At 34.0% G+C, this 19838-nt stretch overlaps 2 protein-coding genes across 4 annotated transcripts in view; one reads left to right on the top strand and one right to left on the bottom strand.

Moving 5' to 3' along the window:
* Positions 1 to 798: 798 nt before the first annotated feature.
* The window catches only part of LOC124447918 (serine/threonine-protein kinase/endoribonuclease ire-1-like), a 49503-nt gene continuing 30463 nt past the window's right edge, over positions 799 to 19838 (bottom strand). The window contains exons 3-5 of the mRNA XM_046998914.1: positions 6116 to 6181; positions 1787 to 2484; positions 799 to 1697 (exon numbers count right to left, since the gene is read on the bottom strand). Coding sequence (XP_046854870.1) covers positions 1110 to 1697; positions 1787 to 2484; positions 6116 to 6181 — 1352 coding nt within the window. The 3' untranslated portion in view covers positions 799 to 1109. The remainder of the gene's footprint in view (positions 1698 to 1786; positions 2485 to 6115; positions 6182 to 19838) is intronic.
* Positions 12076 to 16906, top strand: LOC124447925. Of its 3 annotated transcripts, none has more exons than XR_006948882.1 (3): positions 12076 to 12489; positions 13496 to 14795; positions 15234 to 16449. XR_006948882.1 is itself a non-coding variant. In XM_046998921.1 (3 exons), exons 1-3 carry the CDS (start codon positions 12210 to 12212, stop codon positions 16657 to 16659), a joined length of 309 nt encoding a protein of 102 aa, XP_046854877.1. In that variant the 5' UTR covers positions 12182 to 12209; the 3' UTR covers positions 16660 to 16906. The 3 variants fall into 3 exon arrangements, 2 of the variants coding, with proteins under 2 accessions (XP_046854877.1, XP_046854878.1); XM_046998921.1 differs by lacking the exon at positions 13496 to 14795 and adding an exon at positions 16630 to 16906 and having other exon boundaries at positions 12182 to 12216; positions 15234 to 15505; XM_046998922.1 differs by lacking the exon at positions 13496 to 14795 and adding an exon at positions 16630 to 16906 and having other exon boundaries at positions 12182 to 12216; positions 15234 to 15481.

Below are 19838 nucleotides of genomic sequence, written 5' to 3' on the forward strand. Positions count from 1 at the left end.
TTGTAAAGTAAAGTATTGTTAAATATAGATAACACTCGTAGCTCTCATTATTCAATGTGACGTCACAATTTAGATAAATCGGACATAGCATAAACCTCATACCTCAAGAATTAAAAGTGATATGCATAAACTGTTTTAGAAAGTATACTAACATTTTAAAAGTTCTGGTCATTGCAAACATAAAAATTTTCGTGTCATAGGCCCTTTAAAAAAGCATACTATGCGGTTTATAAACCAATACAAAATAACTTATAGTTTTGTGAAGATTGATGAAGATTATTTACTATTACAAGCCAATCCTCGCTGCCAAAGTCAAACACGGTTGTACAATCCAGAAAATCTAGCTGTCATATGTTACAACTCATTGTAAAATAAGAACGTTTCTAAAATCTTAAATACATCGATGCAGTAAACTCTGGAATAAATCCAAACAACTTAAGAGGCAAAAATGTCAGCCTTAGTCAATTCAAGAAAAACTTTTGCACTTATTATACATTATATAAATCGCGTTGTTTTTCATGTTTGCAACGTTGTGTTTAAAAGGCTGCAGTAACTGGAGAAAACTGTAGCATTGTTCTTTGTCGTTTAGAAGTTATTTACGTTCTTTTGTTGCTATAGTAAGCTCTTTGCGAAGTTAATTCAATAAAATAAAAACACCCCAAAAGCTCAAAATTTATGTAAATGATTTAGAAAACTTTAAACTAAAACTGTCACACAACTATTACTGAGTGTTTTCATGTGACATTAATGTGCGGATACCTACAAGATGATATGGGATCTGAGATGATAAAATCAACATAACTTTGCACAAATTTCTATCTGTGAAGTAAATACAAGGTCTTCCAGCAGTTATAAGATTATTTTGAAACTTTACTCAGTAAATGTGAATGTGAGAGAGTTTTTAGAATATAGGCAATAGAGGGCGCCGTAGTTAACCTTAAGTGTATTTAGGTGTATATTCAATATTCATTTAAGAAATTTTAAATACATAGCACTTGCATTTTAGTTGTATGGATTTAGGCACGAAATAATTGTCAGGGTTACAGTGCATAAAATAACCAAAATATTGTTTATTGATGTAGTTCGCTTTCATTAAAATTAAAAATATTCTAGAGTTCTAGTTCGTTTTTCAATTCTTTATTTGACCTGACAGCAGCATGCACCCGAACAGGGAGATTAGGAAATGTTCGGAGAAAATACGCCCTGTAATCGCCAATCTTATAAAATGGTTCTGGTTGTGGTCTTGACCATGTTCGTTCGTTCCAATGCTGGTCAATATTTCGTATAAGTCTTAAGCATTCTGTCCATGAAGATTCATACTTCCTTCTATTCACCAAATAATCATAAACATCACAATTTATTTGACTTTTCCAAAGTACGGATTCGCTATTCAATTGTTGAACAACACTTGACTGGGGATCATTTGTCTTAATCTGCTGAAGATTTCCAACTTTACTTAGCATTTCAAACTTCTCATCATCTGACATAAGAAATGGGTGTTTTAAAGCTTCGTTAGAATATGGTCTGCCTTCAGGTTTTAGATTTAACATCCACGACAGAAGGTCCTTTAGTGTTTCATCCTTGATTTCTTTCAAACCAACAGGGTTTCCATTCAGCATGTTGTCCAGTCTATGCCGTTCAATTCCAAAAGGATGTTTTCCTTTCGTTGCTACATAATAAGCTACCATCCCTGCATTCTAAAATAATAAAAAGCGTTACATTAAAATGCAATTTCATAGCATTGAGTTTCTTTACAACTTACAAATGTTTACATTCCTACACTTACATATACATCAGACCTTCTATTGTAACGCGCTTTATTTAGTGAATCGTCACCTTCGCGATATGATTCAGGAGCTATCCAATGCACAGTTCCCATGGAAGTATTGCTTTTATATGTTGTAGTGTCATTCTTCATTATTCGACTTATGCCAAAGTCAGCTATCAGAAATTTGCTTTTTAAGTCTCGCAGAACATTGGAAGGCTTCAAATCCCGATGTAGAATAGGATTTGGGCCGCTATGAAGATCAGCTAATCCTTTTAAAATTTGTCTAAGAATATCAGGAAGAGCTTTTTGAAGATCATGCAAAGTAGAATCTTTCACAAACTTCACCAGTGATTCTTCAGCTAAGTCTAAGATCAAATAAACATAATCCGTTCCAATATCTTCTTCTAAGTAGAAATAATTCAAAACATATTTCGACTTCTTTGCATTGAATTCATTTAAAATTTCCTTTTCGTGATGTGCAAGCTGGATAAATTTATGTCGATGTATTCGTTTCACTGCTTTACCGTAACCATCCTTACCCAGTCCAAGAAAAACAAGGGTTGCATCACTTCCTTCGCCAATGCAAAATTCTTCTGAGAATATTACACGCACATTGCCCACCTCTTTAACCTCAGCACTGGGATTGTGTCCATATTCAATCAATTTTAAAAGCAATTCTCTATGTTTCGTTGATTCATCAATGTATTTCCACTCTTCTAGATAAACATATTACGTGCAAGGGTTAAAGAAACAAAATAAATACATTAAAATAGCTTAAACTTCCCCAATTAGGAAAGAATACTGATACCGTACACTTTTAAAAAAAACGTATTAATAATTATTAGAAATATCATAAATTTTTCAACTGGTAACATTCGAGGTTAGCTTATACCAAACAATTAATCACAAAAACTTCTCTTTGCAGTAATTTCATGAATTTTTGTTAAGGAGTAACCTTGCGTTTTTCGAAAATATTAAATTAAAATTTTGAGAGCATATATTTTTTAGAGTCTAAAAAATTTTTTATAGCAAAAGATAACAAAATAGCTTCGTTCAATTTTTCTTTCTATTCTCGACACTCGTCTTTTAGATAGACTATCTTATGTTTGTTGCCAAACATTAGTATTGAAGTCTGATCTCTACATTTATTCCCTCGAACCTTGTTTGGACATCTTAAAGTGCCAATGAAACAAATATTTTGCTAGTTAAATTATATCTGTATTGACCAGAACTTTTGAGATGACAGAGTGCTTTCTAAACTCTTTTCTGCATGACTTTATTCATTGTAAAAATATTGAAGTGCTTGCGATTACCAATTTATTTAACTTGTGACATAATATTGCATGCAAAATGTGTTGCTGCAATGTTTCAAATACCCTTCATTTTCCTGACAAATTTAGGTTGATAATGGTACGCAGTATTTTCTATCATTAACACATCACAAAGAAGGAAACTCCTCCATGTTAAAATAATGTATCAGTGAATTTACCCAATACATCTAGTTCTCATTTCCAATGTGACATCAGATAAATCAGACATAATAAAAACTTTAATATCTCAAGAATGAAAAGTGATATGCATAGACTACTACAGAAAGTCCATTATCATATTAAAATGTCTGTTCAATAAAAGTATAACACAGGTTCTTATTTTCGTTTCATAGGCATTTTATGCTTTAACTCTAAATTATCTGATACGTACTGTTTCTCTTATTCATTGATAAAGTGAGCCTCGTTATCTATATTTCTGCAAACTCAACCTCTACCTCATGCTTTTTCTCATTCTCGTGTGACAGTGTTAGTACTAAAATAGAGACTTAGTCGAGGTGACAAATTTGAAAATCGTTTTGAAGATTGCAAATACCACGGTGAATTAATTTTACCATTCACCATGGTATTTGCGATCTTCAAGATTGCTAGTATTGTTTTCCCTTTGCCGAATTGAAAATGGTTATTTGCAGTTTTCAATTCTTTTATATTTCATTAAGCATATGATGATTTATTTACAAGAAACAATTTGTCTGTCAAGTGTCTATTGTGCCAGGGTTTTCGTTATCGAGAAAATTTCTTTCTTGAGGAAATATTTACCCAGAAAGAAAAGGAATCGTGCAATTCAATAAATTTTTAACCCCACGAAAGAAGTAAGCGATTTAAATTCTTATCATATCTTTCAGTCTTTTTGATAAAATTCTTGTATGTTTTAAAAAACATGTGAAAGAAATCATGATGTTGTAGTGTTAAAGTATAATAAATTGACAAGATAAGAAACGCCAACGATGCAAGCAAATGATCGAACTTCTGGCTTCAAATGTTGTAACATCTTTTTTGTATTTGGATGCATTTTATGTACGATACAGAACATTTTAATTATTTTTGGCTACCACAATCACCTTTTAATAATTTGAAAAATTTTCTCGTACAATACAACGCTCCCTTAGAGCTCTCTTATAAATATAGTTAAAATCAGCAATTGAGCAAATCATTTTCATGCTTTCACATAAAATTTTCAGATCAATTTTTTATCCATCCATCTGCCTGTAATTTTATTGATATTTTTCTTTATTTGAATTATGTCAAATGTAGACTACGTTGGCTTTACAAGAAATCAGTCGACCACAACTGAAGATATGAATACCCCCTCCCAAACCATTAAACATTCTAGTTTCGGCCTCTATACAGTGGTCCTTGCTACAATACTTGAGAAAACATGATACAGCCGTTGAGCTCTATAAGCGATAATTCAGCAGCAGCGTTATTAAACACCCCCTTACCTTACTAAATGTTACTACATGTGCCGTTGATAAAGGCAGCAGTTATTAAACACCTCTCACCTTACTAGTGGTTTCGGCCCTCTATACAGTGGTCCGTGCTACAATATCTAAGAAAACATGATACAGCCGTTTAGTTCTATAAGCGATAATTCAGCAGCAGCGTTATTAAACACCCCTTCCCCCACCTCACTAAATGTTATAGTTTCGGTCCTCTATACAGTAGTCCGTGCTACAATATCTAAGAAAACATGATACAGCCGTTGAGCTCTGTAAGCGATAATTCAGCAGCAGCGTTATTAAACACCCCTTCCCCCACCTCACTAAGTGTTATAGTTTCGGTCCTCTATACAGTAGTCCGTGCTACAATATCTAAGAAAACACGATACAGCCGTTGAGTTCCATAAGCGATAATTCAGCAGCAGCGTTATTAAACACCCCCTCCCTCACCTCACTAAATGTTATAGTTTCGGTCCTCTGTACAGTAGTCCGTGCTACAATATCTAAGAAAACATGATACAGCCGTTGAGCTCTGTAAGCGATAATTCAGTATCAGCGTTATTAAGCACCCCCTCCCCCACCCCACTAAAATTTATAGTTTCGGTCCTCTATACAGTGGTCCGTGCTACAATACTTGAGAAAATCTAATATAGCCATTGAGATCTGTAAGCGATAATTCATAGATTACATGATGTCATTATCACCTCATGTCTCATCTTGATTTCAACTGACTGATAATGTGCTTCAAGTACAAATAGTAAAGTGACAAGATTTTACCGTCATGGTTAAAACAGATTAAACCAGCCGCAAATGTTACCAGTCAGTGTTGCTTAGACATGTGATGAAAAATACTCATATATCTTATTACATTTGTTAATGTAAAAGGTTGATTGAAGACTGTATTTGAAGTAAATTTTTATTAGAACTTGGACTTGGTGATGTTTTTTAAATGTTTCAACACTTTCGATGCTGTAAGCCAGGAGCAAAAAACATAATTTATATCTGGAAAAAAGTTATACACCGACTAATCTCCTGTACTCTAACAAAGAAAATTGTAATTAACGTAATCAAACACGAGTACTTTTAAAACACAGGGTCTAACCTGAAAACTTCTTAAATGCAGTGTCTGATCTGTATGGTGTACATTATGTCAAGATTGTTTTAAAAGTTTTAGTCTATTTATTATAATCCTTTTTCTTCAATACATTTTATGAAATGTAGACAATTTGAGCACTTTATAAAACAAAATGTATTTATTGAGATAACGCAGTATTTATTGAGATAAACAAAGACTTGTCAAGTTGTTCTGAGCACTGCCGTCTGGTACAAAGTACATTTAAATTATTTGTCGTTCGCAAAGGAAAAAGTTAAGTCATTGATACAGTATTGAACATACGTAATAAACGAACGTTTGGAGTCCGAAAGTGCAACACTGTATACGTACATCATGCATATTATTAAATAATATAAATCTTCATAAAAACACATAAATACCAATCAAATGACTTGAATTGTGATGCAAAACAAATATGCTTAGGTTATGCAATATACATAAAATAAAATAAAATTGAAAGGCATACCTTGTTCTGTATTTTCAACACCAGGAGAATTTCCGACATCTTTAGCATCATCACCACTTGTGATTTCTACGAACAATATTTAAAAAAACGTTATCCACACAAGCTGTGTATTTCTACTTGACAACAAGTAAAAAAATGAATTTACAGCTAGCGCTCAAAAAGAAATAACACAAATAAATTGGAAAGTTTTGGATAGTAGCTTTTTAAAACTATATATTTCATTTCGTTTTACCCATTAGCTCCAAAATTTCATATACATATATTACGCACTGTTTTACATGACTGACATTTTCAAGTAATAAAATGACTTTACAATTGGAAATATTGAGGGGCAGTATATATATTCACGTTATGAACCAGCTTTCATTAGGCGTAAGATTACCAATAAATGTAGATAAACAAACTTCATGAATTACGACAATAGACACTGTATATAGTAAACATTATTTATCTAGATTGAACAATGTTTACTATTTACGGAATGTCTATTGTTTTGTGTTTTACCAAAACTTTATGAAGCAAACAGCAAATGTAAAACGAAAATAAAAACAAAAACAAAAAAACCATGATATGAATGTAAGTCAAAAAAGAACACTCAAAAAGTGGGTTTTGTTATCTAGGCGACACAATTTCAAACTATATATTTTCTGCTGGCAAAACTATAGGAGTGACTAGTGTTAACCAGTGTTAACGAACTGTTGTCGTCAATATCTGTCGAGTATCTTAGTAATTATAAGAAAAAGTTGTTAAATTCGTTGTTGTTGACTGTCTGTTTTGAGGACAAGGAAACTGTACAACTTTATGCAATTTTATGCAACCTGTCAAAGAGTTTCAGACTCATATTTTTTAGTTTCTTCGTACATCGTACGAAGCTTGCTCAAAGACGTAGTGACATGAGTATGGTCTTTACCTGGCACATTCAGTTTTCGAACTTCTAGAGATTCTTGAAAAAACTCTATAGCTTTGTCGTGTTTTCCTGTTTTATCATAAAACAAACCGAGATTGTTTAAAGATGCAGCGACATTAATATGATTTGGACCTAACGATTGTTTTTGAATTTCCAGAGCATTTTCGTAAAACTCTAAAGCTTTGTCGTAGTTTCCTGTTTTATCATACACCATACCAAGATTGTTTAAAGACGCAGCAACATCAACATGATTTGGACCTAACGATTGTTTTCTAATTTGCAGAGCTTTTTCGTAATACTCTATAGCTTTGTCGTAATTTCCTGTTTTATCATACACCATACCAAGATTGTTTAAAGACGCAGCAAAATCAACATGATTTCGACCTAACGATTGTAGTCTAATTTCCGTAGCTTTTTCGTAAAACTCTATAGCTTTGTCGTTGTTTCCAGTTTTATAAAACAACAAACCAAGATTGTTTAAAGACGCAACAACATCAACATGATTTCGACCTAACGATTGTTTTCTAATTTTCAGAGCTTTTTGGTAAAACTCTATAGCTTTGTCGTAATTTCCTGTTTTATCATACACCATACCAAGATTGTTTAAAGACGCAGCAACATCAACATGATTTCGACCTAACGATTGTACTCTAATTTCCAGAGCTTTTTCGTAAAACTCTATAGCTTTGTCGTTGTTTCCAGTTTTATAAAACACCAAACCAAGATTGTTTAAAGACGCAGCAACATCAACATGATTTGGACCTAAAGATTGTTTTCGAATTTCCAGAGCTTTTTCGTAAAACTCTATAGCTTTGTCGTTGTTTCCAGTTTTATAAAACACCAAACCAAGATTGTTTAAAGACGCAGCAACATCAACATGATTTGGACCTAAAGATTGTTTTCGAATTTCCAGAGCTTTTTCGTGAAACTCTATAGCTTTGTCGTTGTTTCCAGTTTTATAAAACACCAAACCAAGATTGTTTATAGACGCAGCAACATCAACATGATTTGGACCTAACGATTGTATTTGAATTTCCAGAGCTTTTTCATGAAGATTTTTAGCTTTGCTATACTTCCCAGTGTCATGGTATAAAAGACCGAGGATACTAAAATACCAAGCTTTGTCATAACTAGATACTTCTGATTTAAATTTATCCAATAGTTCAAGAGCAAGATCGTATTTTCCAAAATGTCTTAATCTGTCAACAAAATATTGGAAAATTTGTAAAATATTCATGTTGATTTTTGTCTTGTTGGTCTTTAATAATTGAACAATTTTTTCAAGATGTGGCATTAATTTGATTTTGTCGTCTCTCTCTTTAAACATGTAAAGTGCTTTAGATATTTGATCAACGTTAGTTTCCATTTCATGTTCTTCATTACAATGTTCAGATTGATAAACATTAATTGCTTTGTGAACAATGCGATGTAGACTAATGTCATTATTTTCTGAATGCAAGAACAACGAGCAGTCCTTTAAACAAAGACATATATCTTCCTTTGAGTGTTTGGGATCAATTTCTTGAACATAAAAAACAATAATGTCTCGTGGTATAGGATGAAATGATATCATAGAAAAAAAGGTAATAACCTTTGCCAATATTGAGGATTCTTCAGCATTTTGTCTGACAGCTAAAAGTGAAGCTTGTAACATACTTCTAGGATACACCGAGTTAAATTTAACAAAAGTGGCGTCCATGCTTTCTTGTTCTTCTGAAGATATTTTCTTTAAATATTGTCTCCAAGTAAATAACCAGTTTGCTTTCTTTACACGACTGACATAATAACCAGCGGCAGCCAAAGCCAGCGGTTGACGATCTAATGCGTGCGCTACTTCATTCAACAATTGATCATCAGCATTTTCATCTTTAGTGTAAGAATTTAACAATTGACAACATTCTCTGTCATTCATTCCACTACTGATAGAAATATGTTTGCTGGACAATTCATCGTGAGGTACGGCATCTGTATTATGAACAGTTATTATTAGTTGTCCATTTTTCCACATGTGATCACCTACTTGTGGTAGTAACGGAGAAATTTCGCTCAGTTGCCCAACGTTGTCGACAATAATCAACCAATTTTGCCAGAATTTCAATCGAACAGATACTAACGATCGAAGGTTCTTGACTTTCTCTTTGGCGGAAAAATTTTCATCTTTAAATTTTTTAATCATATCCTTGTCACAGTTTAAACGGTATCCAAGTTCACAGTAAGTTTGTAAAAGAGATTCCACATTCTTCCCATCGAGAGTCATTACAAACGAAGTTCTATTTTCCCAATCACACGATATTTTTTCACAAACGTGTCTTGCAAGTTGTGATTTACCACTTCCAGGATTACCAGTGATGTAGAAACGTGTCAGTTCGTTAATGTTATTATTCCTTAAATTTTTAAGATCTTCTATGATTTTATATTGTAATTCAATGCGTTCAACGAGAAAATGTTTGGATTTAGAAGGAAAAACTTGAAATGAATCAAAACTTTTACGATGATTTTTGATTTTATTGATTTCATCGAGAGAAAATTTCAAATCTTGAAATGATTTTTCAATGATGTTGACTATTTCATCAAAATCATCATCTGAGCATTCGCTTTTATACCACCTTGCGTATTTGTTTTTTTCACAACGAAGTGCATGAACAGCATCCTTTGTTTTATTGTCAAGATGATTTCCAATTGAATTTGAAAAAATTATTGCATTAAATAATATCGTACAGTCCCACTTACTGGTATCTCCATTTTGATATTTTAACTGCAGTATTTTATCCAACTTCCTTCTCGATTCTAATTTGTAAAATATATTGCCACTTTTGCATGTATCATCCCATTTTCCATATATTATTTCGTATAGAGAGTTCCATTCTTTGATGAAAAATTTAGCAAGTTCCGTTTGTACCACATTAATTACTGCTCTAAAGTAAAGTAGATTTCTGTTTTCTCTTGATTCCATCTAAAAAAGAATATGATGTATCAACAAGACAGTTAAAATCAATCAATTTCAAAAGTTCGACCTTCAATATACATCACTCTTTGTTAAAGTCGAGGATTTACATGAACAAATCAAACTTCATGTAAGGACTATGAAAAGTTGAGAAAGCCAACGAAAGTAATTCATGGCGATTAACGTTTAATATTGATTTATGGAACTTGCCTTGTGGCCATTGATTTATATAAGTCACATTAACGTAGCGTAATCTGGGGCAAAGTGCAACATTTTCCATTGAAAATAAAATATCTGAGTCGTTAAACAAAGCTAATAACCAGGACGAGCAGACAATTTCAAATAATACAAAATAAAACAAATTCCGAAGAGGGACATCTCGTTTTCTTGATATTCAAGATATTACAAGAGTTTGAAACAAAATAATGTGTAATATTTCGTCTTTATTCTGATGATGTCTTTGGAATAAAGACGAAATATTACAATTCTTAGAAACTTAATAAACAAAAACCAGTCAGTGGCTTCTGCGTGATGTATGACATGTAAGAAAAGTAAATTTAACACATTTTTTTGAAACGGAAAGCGTATGGCGGCCGTCAAATGAAGACACTTTGCGAGCAAATTTTAGTTGGTTCAACAAAGTTCTGTTGAGTTAACAGTTATTTTGTATAATTTTGTTTAATATAAGGGGGAATCAGTTGCGTGCTAGGAACACTTCATGGGGGCAATCAGCTACCACTGAAAATGGGCCTCAAATATACACACTTTAAAAACGGGGCCCAAAGCCTGAGCCGAGAAACTAAGGTGTGAGTCATGTTTGAGGAGTCCGGGGGTAAATGCTCCGAGGGAAAATTCTTTATTAAGAAGCTCTAAACTACCATTTCCTGGACTTTGGGGAGTGAAGTCATACTAACTGTATAATGTCAAATGCGTTTCTCTAATACAATTTTAAAATTTGACGCTCTTATTCATTACAGCGCCTCCTAAAAATCAAATATATGTTGTATTTGAAGTCTAAGTGTCGGAACTTATGTGAATAAGTAATTGATAATTGTTATTTGATACTAGGAACTTATGGAAGAACTGAAATAGGAACTTATGTTAATACTTTATTAGTTGTGACACGTAAAAAGTCAAGGTTCTTCTCTCGCTGGCTGTGAATGTAAAAGCTTGAAATGTTTAAGATTATCTGTGATGCAGAATAGTTATATTGAGTAAAATTGAGAATTGTGTCTCGACTGCGCGTACAGTAGGATAGTATACAGTCCCAAAAACAAATCGTAAGACGTATAACTGCTTTGTGCTGACGTGCAAAGGAGAAAATTGCTACACGTGGTACTTCGAGTCGGAGATATTTTAGTTGTAGATCTATTTTGAAATTGAAGTTTTTTAGTCCAATAGCAGAATGGATGAATTTATGAGAAAGAAACGAAAGTGCGCAGGACATAGAGGGTCAGCGAGGAAAATTGCTAGTAAATTAAAAGAGAAAATACGAGAAACGGACGGTGAGATCGATAGAAACAAACTGAGACAACTACGAGATGGATTGAACGACAAGATCGCAACATAAAAAATCCTTGATGACGCGATTATCGATATGCTGAGTGAAAGCAATGAGAAAAATGCGGAAAGAATTTGAGCGAGGAATTCTGGATGAGAACGACATCGTCAAGGAGTCTAATGTCCCAGTTGAAACGGCAAGAACGACATTAAATGGCACGCTGAACAGCAGTTTGAGTAGTGAGACGCGCAGAGTTATAAGAACAAAACTCCCAATGTTGGAAGTAAAGAAATTTAGCGGACGGCTGCAAGAATGGCAAGAGTTTTGCGATTCGTTTGATAGTGCGGTGAATAATAATGATGGATTAGATGACGTCGACAAGTTTGCGTATTTAAGGACTTTTTTGCTCGAACCTGCAAGATCGACAATATTAGGTTTTGCCCTAACTTCAGCGAACTATCACGAAGCTGTAGAATTGTTGAAACGAAGATGCGGGAAAAAGAACGTGATCAAGAAAGCGCATATCCAGGAGTTAATGAACGTAAAACCCATAACGGACGAAGGAGACATCGACAAGCTTCGGCGGTTATACGAAACCTGCAAGACAAACTGCCGGGGTTTAAAGGCCTTAGGAGTGGACGAAGCCGTATATTCTTCAATCGTAGTACCGGAAGTCATTGCGAAGTTGCCGGACGCTTTTCCCATTGACAATAACAAGAGGTTCGATTTCACGGAATGGTCAATGAAAGATACGTTGAACGCAATTCTTAAAGAGTTGGAGCTTCGAGAAGCTCACACACCGATCGGTGCGAAAACCAAGAGACAGGATGGGAAGAAACAACGAGAAACGTCGAGACAAAGACATATGGGGTCAGAATCAACACTGCACTCGAAGCACGAGAGTTGCAACGAGGAGTCAACGAACGGTAAAGCGAAAAGAAAATGCGTTTATTGTCTCGGGGAACACAATCCAGAGGAATGTAAGAAAATAACCAATGTAACTGAGAGAAAACAACTCATTCGTAAGTACGGAAGATGTTTTATTTGTTTGAAGAAAGTACATGTCAGTAAAAATTGTAATAGTAATGATAAATGTAATGCATGTGGGAAGGCACACCATAGGTCAAATTGTGAAGCCAACGGGATTCTTACAGGCGATGTTCAAACCAACCATTCTATTTTGGGATCTCATTGTAGGGTAGCATTACAGACAGCACAGTCTTTTATTAAGGGAGCTAAGGGACGTGTTTGGGTCAGAGTGTTGTTTGATTCAGGAAGTCACAAGTCGTTTGTGAATAGAAAGATTATACAGGGAGCAGGTATTCAGGCTAGTAGAAAGGAATGGATAGAAATCAAGTTGTTTGGTCAAGAGAAGGCTAAAGGTAAGTTGCCAGAGGTATTTCAATTAGAGTTGTCATCAGTTACATGGGGAGAGAGTGTAAGCATCGAGGCATACAGTGTAGACTGTAGACGGTACAGTATAGTACAGTATAGTATAGTATGTACAGTGTAGACTGTATATCTCAAATTAGGAATGCATATGTAGAGTTGAGAAAGATGGATTATTCACATTTAAAGGGTCTGTGGTTTTCAGATGTTTGCAAGGATAAGGAAGTTTTAGATATTGAAGTTTTGAATGGAGCAAATTATCTTTGGTGGTTTCAAGAAGACAATGTTGTTTGGGGACAGGTAGATGAACCTGTTGCTGTGTCTACTAAGTTAGGTTGGGTGTTGTCCGGTCCCATGAAAGCAAGAAATGATTTGGATAACATGCACACTCAAGTGAACTTCATTGCGCATGAAAGTTCAGGAAATTTAAGTTTAGATAAGAATGTCAACCGTTTGTCGGATTTTGAAACTTTAGGAATAGCAGAGGAAGATGTATAGACATAGTTTAGACTATACAAATTACAGCATAAGCTTGAGAAGATTAAAGGGTCAGTTAGTATGGCTGAATTCTTGTTGTAGTCTTGTAGAAATTATAAATATTTGTTAACATCAAGTTCAATGTTTGGTTGTATCTTTTAGGTATATTTAACTACAAGCTGTTTCTGGTAATCTGAATTGATTTGTAAAGTGGCAAAAGTTAAGTTTATCAAAATCACAAGTCAAAACGATTCCACACCCAGAATACAAAAATGTTCATTGCTGTAATTGAATTGAATAATTAGTTTATAATTAGTTAATCGGTCTAATTTTAACCCGAAGAGCCTCAAACGTGACAGAATTATATTAGAATTTCTGCTGTACACCACTATGTGGTCCAAAATCTCTGTTTTTACAAATCAGAAATCAAAGATTTTCAGTTTTTTTAGTGCTATGAATTTGCATGTATCACCTTAGCGTCAACAGCTCGACGAAAGATAATTGCAACGTTACAAAACGACTAAATGTTAAAAAAAAACGACCAAATATTTAAAACATTCAATGATGGCATGCATGAGTCCATTTGCAATTTCAAACTAAATTTTCTTCCTGATTCATAAATGTCATTTCATACTATCACAAGTATAATGAAATAACACATATTTTATAAATATACCGTCCGGACCCAAAGATGAATATAATTGCATGCTAGCAAGCAATTTCAATTCCTTGGCAAACAAACACATCACGATAAACAGGCCTTCCTTTCGATGGCAGTAATTATTTTTCGTAATTAAATTGTTTCTATTTGCAACTTCGTTTGTTTGGTATACAATTACAGGATTACAAATTGCTACGGGTATCTATGATGTATATTTCATAGTACTAAGGTGTGACTAATATTTAGTCAAAATATATTAATTAAATATGAGAAATATTTTGTATTCAAGGTCACATTTATACATCGTAAACACACATGATAATTCTTTATCTTTTGTCTTACAAACCTTTTGCTGGTCGACGGTTGGAACTTTGAACATTCAATCTTTCAGATAAATTTAAAGTTCTGAAAAGTTAAGCGTCAAATGTCAGCGTCGTTTGAGTTGATACGTGGCCATTAATTTTGTGCAACTTAATTTTAAACATTTAAATCTTATTGTTATGTAAAGCAAAGATACGGCCTTATGATTTTTATTGTTTCTGTTACCATGTTTAAATGTTATTACCGTTTCCTAGGTATTTTGTAGATAAAGACATTGTATTACATGCAGACATATGTGCAGAAAATGCTAACCGACGGGCTTTTTATCAAGAAACAAAATTTGAACTTCTAGATGGCATTGCAGAAGGAAACACAAGTGGGGATGTCACTGAGGATGTGAGTTTGGATACTGGTGTGAAGTCAATTTCAGATATTCTTGAACCGTTAGTGAAAAATCTCAAAGCACAATCTAGAATAAATGTAAGGAGAGGCCAGTTATTTGCTGATTACGGTTCATTTTTGTGAGAAATATGTACAAGTGAGGAAAGCAAGGTTCATTTTTGTGAGAAATATGTACAAGTGAGGAAGGCCCGGTTCGTTTTTGTAAGAAATATGTACAAGTGAGGAAAGCACGGTTCATTTTTGTGAGAAATATGTACAAGTGAGGAAAGCAAGGTTCATTTTTGTGAGAAATATGTACCAGTGAGGAAAGCACGGTTCGTTTTTGTAAGAAATATGTACAAGTGAGGTAGGCACGGTTCATTTTTGTAAGAAATATGTTTTTATTTTTAGATGTTATGAAAACGTATCAAAACCAATTTATATGTCACTATTCAAGACTGACCATTCTTGATATGGCGTTGCTTATTAGTCAACACGATTGTAGAAAGGTATTTCATTTGTTTTCATTTTTTTAAGATACGTTGAACGCAATTCTTAAAGAGTTGGAGCTTCGAGAAGCTCACACACCGATCGGTGCGAAAACCAAGAGACAAGATGAGGAGAAACAACGAGAAACGTCGAGACAAAGACATATGGGGTCAGAATCAACACTGCACTCGAAGCACGAGAGTTGCAACGAGGAGTCAACGAACGGTAAAGCGAAAAGAAAATGCGTTTATTGTCTTGGGGAACACAAACCTGAGGAATGTAAGAAAATAACCAAGGTACCTGAGAAAAACAACTCATTCGTAAGTACGGAAGATGTTTTATTTGTTTGAAGAAAGGACATGTCAGTAAGAATTGTAATAGTAATGATAAATGTAATGCATGTGAGAAGGCACACCATAGGTCAATTTGTGAAGCCAACGGGATTCTTACAGGCGATGTTCAAACCAAGCATTCTATTCTGGGATCTCATTATAGGGTAACATTACAGACAGCACAGTCTTTTATTAAGGGAGCTAAGGGACGTGTTTGGGTCAGAGTGTTGTTTGATTCAGGAAGTCACAAGTCGTTTGTGAATAGAAAGATTATACAGGGAGCAGGTATTCAGGCTAGTAGAAAGGATTGGATAGAAATCAAGTTGTTTGGTCAAGAGAAGGCTAAAGGTAAGTTGCCAGAGGTATTTCAATTAGAGTTGTCATCAGTTACACGGGGAGAGAGTGTAAGCATCAAGGCATACAGTGTAGACTGTAGACGGTACAGTATAGTACAGTATAGTATAGTATGTACAGTGTAGACTGTATATCTCAAATTAGGAATGCATATGTAGAGTTGAGAAAGATGGATTATTCACATTTAAAGGGTCTGTGGTTTTCAGATGTTTGCAAGGATAAGGAAGTTTTAGATATTGAAGTTTTGAATGGAGCAAATTATCTTTGGTGGTTTCAAGAAGACAATGTTGTTCGGGGACAGGTAGATGAACCTGTTGCTGTGTCTACTAAGTTAGGTTGGGTGTTGTCTGGTCCCATGAAAGCAAGAAATGATTTGGATAACATGCACACTCAAGTGAACTTCATTGCGCATGAAAGTTCAGGAAATTTAAGTTTAGATAAGAATGTCAACCGTTTGTCGGATTTTGAAACTTTAGGAATAGCAGAGGAAGATGTATAGACATAGTTTAGATTATACAAATTACAGCATAAGCTTGAGAAGATTAAAGGGTCAGTTAGTATAGCTGAAAAGGGAACCAGAAATTTTAGAAGAGTATGATAAGACAATCAAAGAAATAGAAAAGAGTTGGATAAGGTGACATTACATTATATTGTGAGAAATTAAATGTAGGGAAGGTGATAGAGAATTCTTGTTGTAGTCTTGTAGAAATTATAAAGATTTGTTAGCATCAAGTTCAATGTTTGCTTGTATCTTTTAGGTATATTTAACTACAAGCTGTTTCTGGTAATCTGAATTGATTCGTATGGTGGCAAAAGTTAAGTTTATCAAAATCACAAGTCAAAACGATTCCACACCCAGAATACAAAAGTGTTCATTGCTGTAATTGAATTGAATAATTAGTTTATAATTAGTTAATCGGTCTAATTTTAACCAAAAGAGCCTCAAACGTGGCAGAATTATGTTAGAATTTCTGCTGTACACCACCATGTGGTCCAAAATCTCTGTTTTTACAAATCAGAAATCAAAGATTTTCAGTTTTTTTAGTGCTATGAATTTGCATGTATCACCTTAGCGTCAACAGCTCGACGAAAGATAATTGCAACGTTACAAAACGACTAAATGTTAAAAAAAACGACCAAATATTTAAAACATTCAATGATGGCATGCATGAGTCCATTTGCAATTTCAAACTAAATTTTCTTCCTGATTCATAAATGTCATTTCATATTATCACAAGTATAATGAAATAACACATGTTTTATAAATATACCGTCCGGACCCAAAGATAAATATAATTACATGCTAGCAAGCAATTTCAATTCCTTAGCAAACAAACACATCACGATAAACAGGCTTTCCTTTCGATGGCAGTAATTTTTTTTCGTAAGAAAATTGTTTGTATTTGCAACTTCGTTTGATTGGTATACAATTACAGGATTACAAATTGCTACGGGTATCTATGATGTATATTTCATAGTACTAAGGTGTGACTAATATTCAGTAAAAATGTATTAATTAAATATGACAAACATTTTGTATTTAAGGTCACATTTATACATCGTAAACACACATGATAATTCTTTATGTTTTGTCTTACAAACCTTTTACTGGTCGACGGTTGGAACTTTGAACATTCAATCTTTCAGATAAATTTAACGTTCTGAAAAGTTAAGAGTCAGTATCTGCGTTGTTTGAGTGGTACGTCGCTTTATTGTTATGTAAAGCAAAGATACGGCCTTATGATTTTTATTGTTTCTGTTAACATGTTTAAATGTTATTACCGTTTCCTAGGTATTTTGTAGATAAAGACATTGTATTACATGCAGACATATGTGCAGAAAATGCTAACCGACGGGCTTTTTATCAAGAAACAAAATTTGAACTTCTACATGGCATTGCAGAAGGAAACACAAGTGGGGATGTCACTGAGGATGTGAGTTTGGATACTGGTGTGAAGTCAATTTCAGATATTCTTGAACCGTTAGTAAAAAATCTCAAAGCACAATCTAGAATAAATGTAAGGAGAGGCCAGCTATTTGCTGATTACATTGAGACAAGAAAATGTTGTAGCTGGATCACTGATGAAAATAAACATAAAGTAGTTTTTTTATTGGTGAGCCTGCTCAAGGTACTGGAGGACCAAGGAGAGAATTTTTAACAGGTTTGACTCATCCATTTTTTGTTTTTAAAAAGTACAAAAGTCCATTGCCTTTAAACAGTTATTGCCACATATTTATATATAGAGCATTTAAAAAATCCTTCTTTATGTTTGCAGAAGTTCTTAAAGAAATTACACAATGACTGTTCATTACTGGTGTTCCCATTATCTCAACATCAGCAATGACAGAGAAGGAATTTTTGTATTCTGGAAATCTTATGGCTGCCTTCATTTTGCAAGGTGGTCCACCACCATGCATTTTGAAACCTTGGGTTTATGACTATGTGGTTTCAGGTCTGTGTGAATAGCTCAAACTCACTTTAGATGATTTACCAGTATCAGAAATCAAAACGTTTTTAGAAAAGGTACTTTAAAATTGATAGAACTGATATTTATCACAATAATATATAATGGGCAGCATGCACTGATTGTAACAACTGTATTGCCACCTGATATAAAAGTATGCTGTGCATCTACATACAACTCATAATGATTGTAACAGCTGTATTGCCACCTGATATAAAAGTATGCTGTGCATCCACATACAACTCATAATGATTGTAACAGCTGTATTGCCACCTGATATAAAAGTATGCTGTGCATCCACATACAACTCATAATGATTGTAACAGCTGTATTGCCACCTGATATAAAAGTATGCTGTGCATCTACATACAACTCATAATGATTGTAACAGCTGTATTGCCACCTGATATAAAAGTATGCTGTGCATCCACATACAACTCATAATGATTGTAACAGCTGTATTGCCACCTGATATAAAAGTATGCTGTGCATCCACATACAACTCATAATGATTGTAACAGCTGTATTGCCACCTGATATAAAAGTATGCTGTGCATCCACATACAACTCATAATGATTGTAACAGCTGTATTGCCACCTGATATAAAAGTATGCTGTGCATCCACATACAACTCATAATGATTGTAACAGCTGTATTGCCACCTGATATAAAAGTATGCTGTTCATCTACATACAACTCATAATGATTGTAACAGCTGTATTGCCACCTGATATAAAAGTATGCTGTACATCTACATTCAACTCATAATGATTGTAACAGCTGTATTGCCACCTGATATAAAAGTATGCTGTGCATCCACATACAACTCATAATGATTGTAACAGCTGTATTGCCACCTGATATAAAAGTATGCTGTGCATCTACATACAACTCATAATGATTGTAACAGCTGTATTGCCACCTGATATAAAAGTATGCTGTGCATCCACATACAACTCATAATGATTGTAACAGCTGTATTGCCACCTGATATAAAAGTATGCTGTGCATCCACATACAACTCATAATGATTGTAACAGCTGTATTGCCACCTGATATAAAAGTATCCTGTGCATCCACATACAACTCATAATGATTGTAACAGCTGTATTGCCACCTGATATAAAAGTATGCTGTTCATCTACATACAACTCATATTGATTGTAACAGCTGTATTGCCACCTGATATAAAAGTATGCTGTACATCTACATTCAACTCATAATGATTGTAACAGCTGTATTGCCACCTGATATAAAAGTATGCTGTGCATCCACATACAACTCATAATGATTGTAACAGCTGTATTGCCACCTGGATTTCACACAATGTCAAATCAGGCATTTGCTACCTGTACTATCTTTAAATACATATTTTTGGCATGATTCCAATCATGAGGTGGATGTTCTAAGTTTTCTTCTCTGACGACATACCTGAAGTAGTCCATCAATTCTATATCATTTTCATCCATTGCCAATTCTGATTCTGCGTAAACGTCTCTCT

This window comes from Xenia sp. Carnegie-2017, unplaced genomic scaffold (assembly GCF_021976095.1).
Source record: "Xenia sp. Carnegie-2017 unplaced genomic scaffold, XeniaSp_v1 HiC_scaffold_23, whole genome shotgun sequence".
NCBI lineage: Eukaryota > Metazoa > Cnidaria > Anthozoa > Malacalcyonacea > Xeniidae > Xenia > Xenia sp. Carnegie-2017.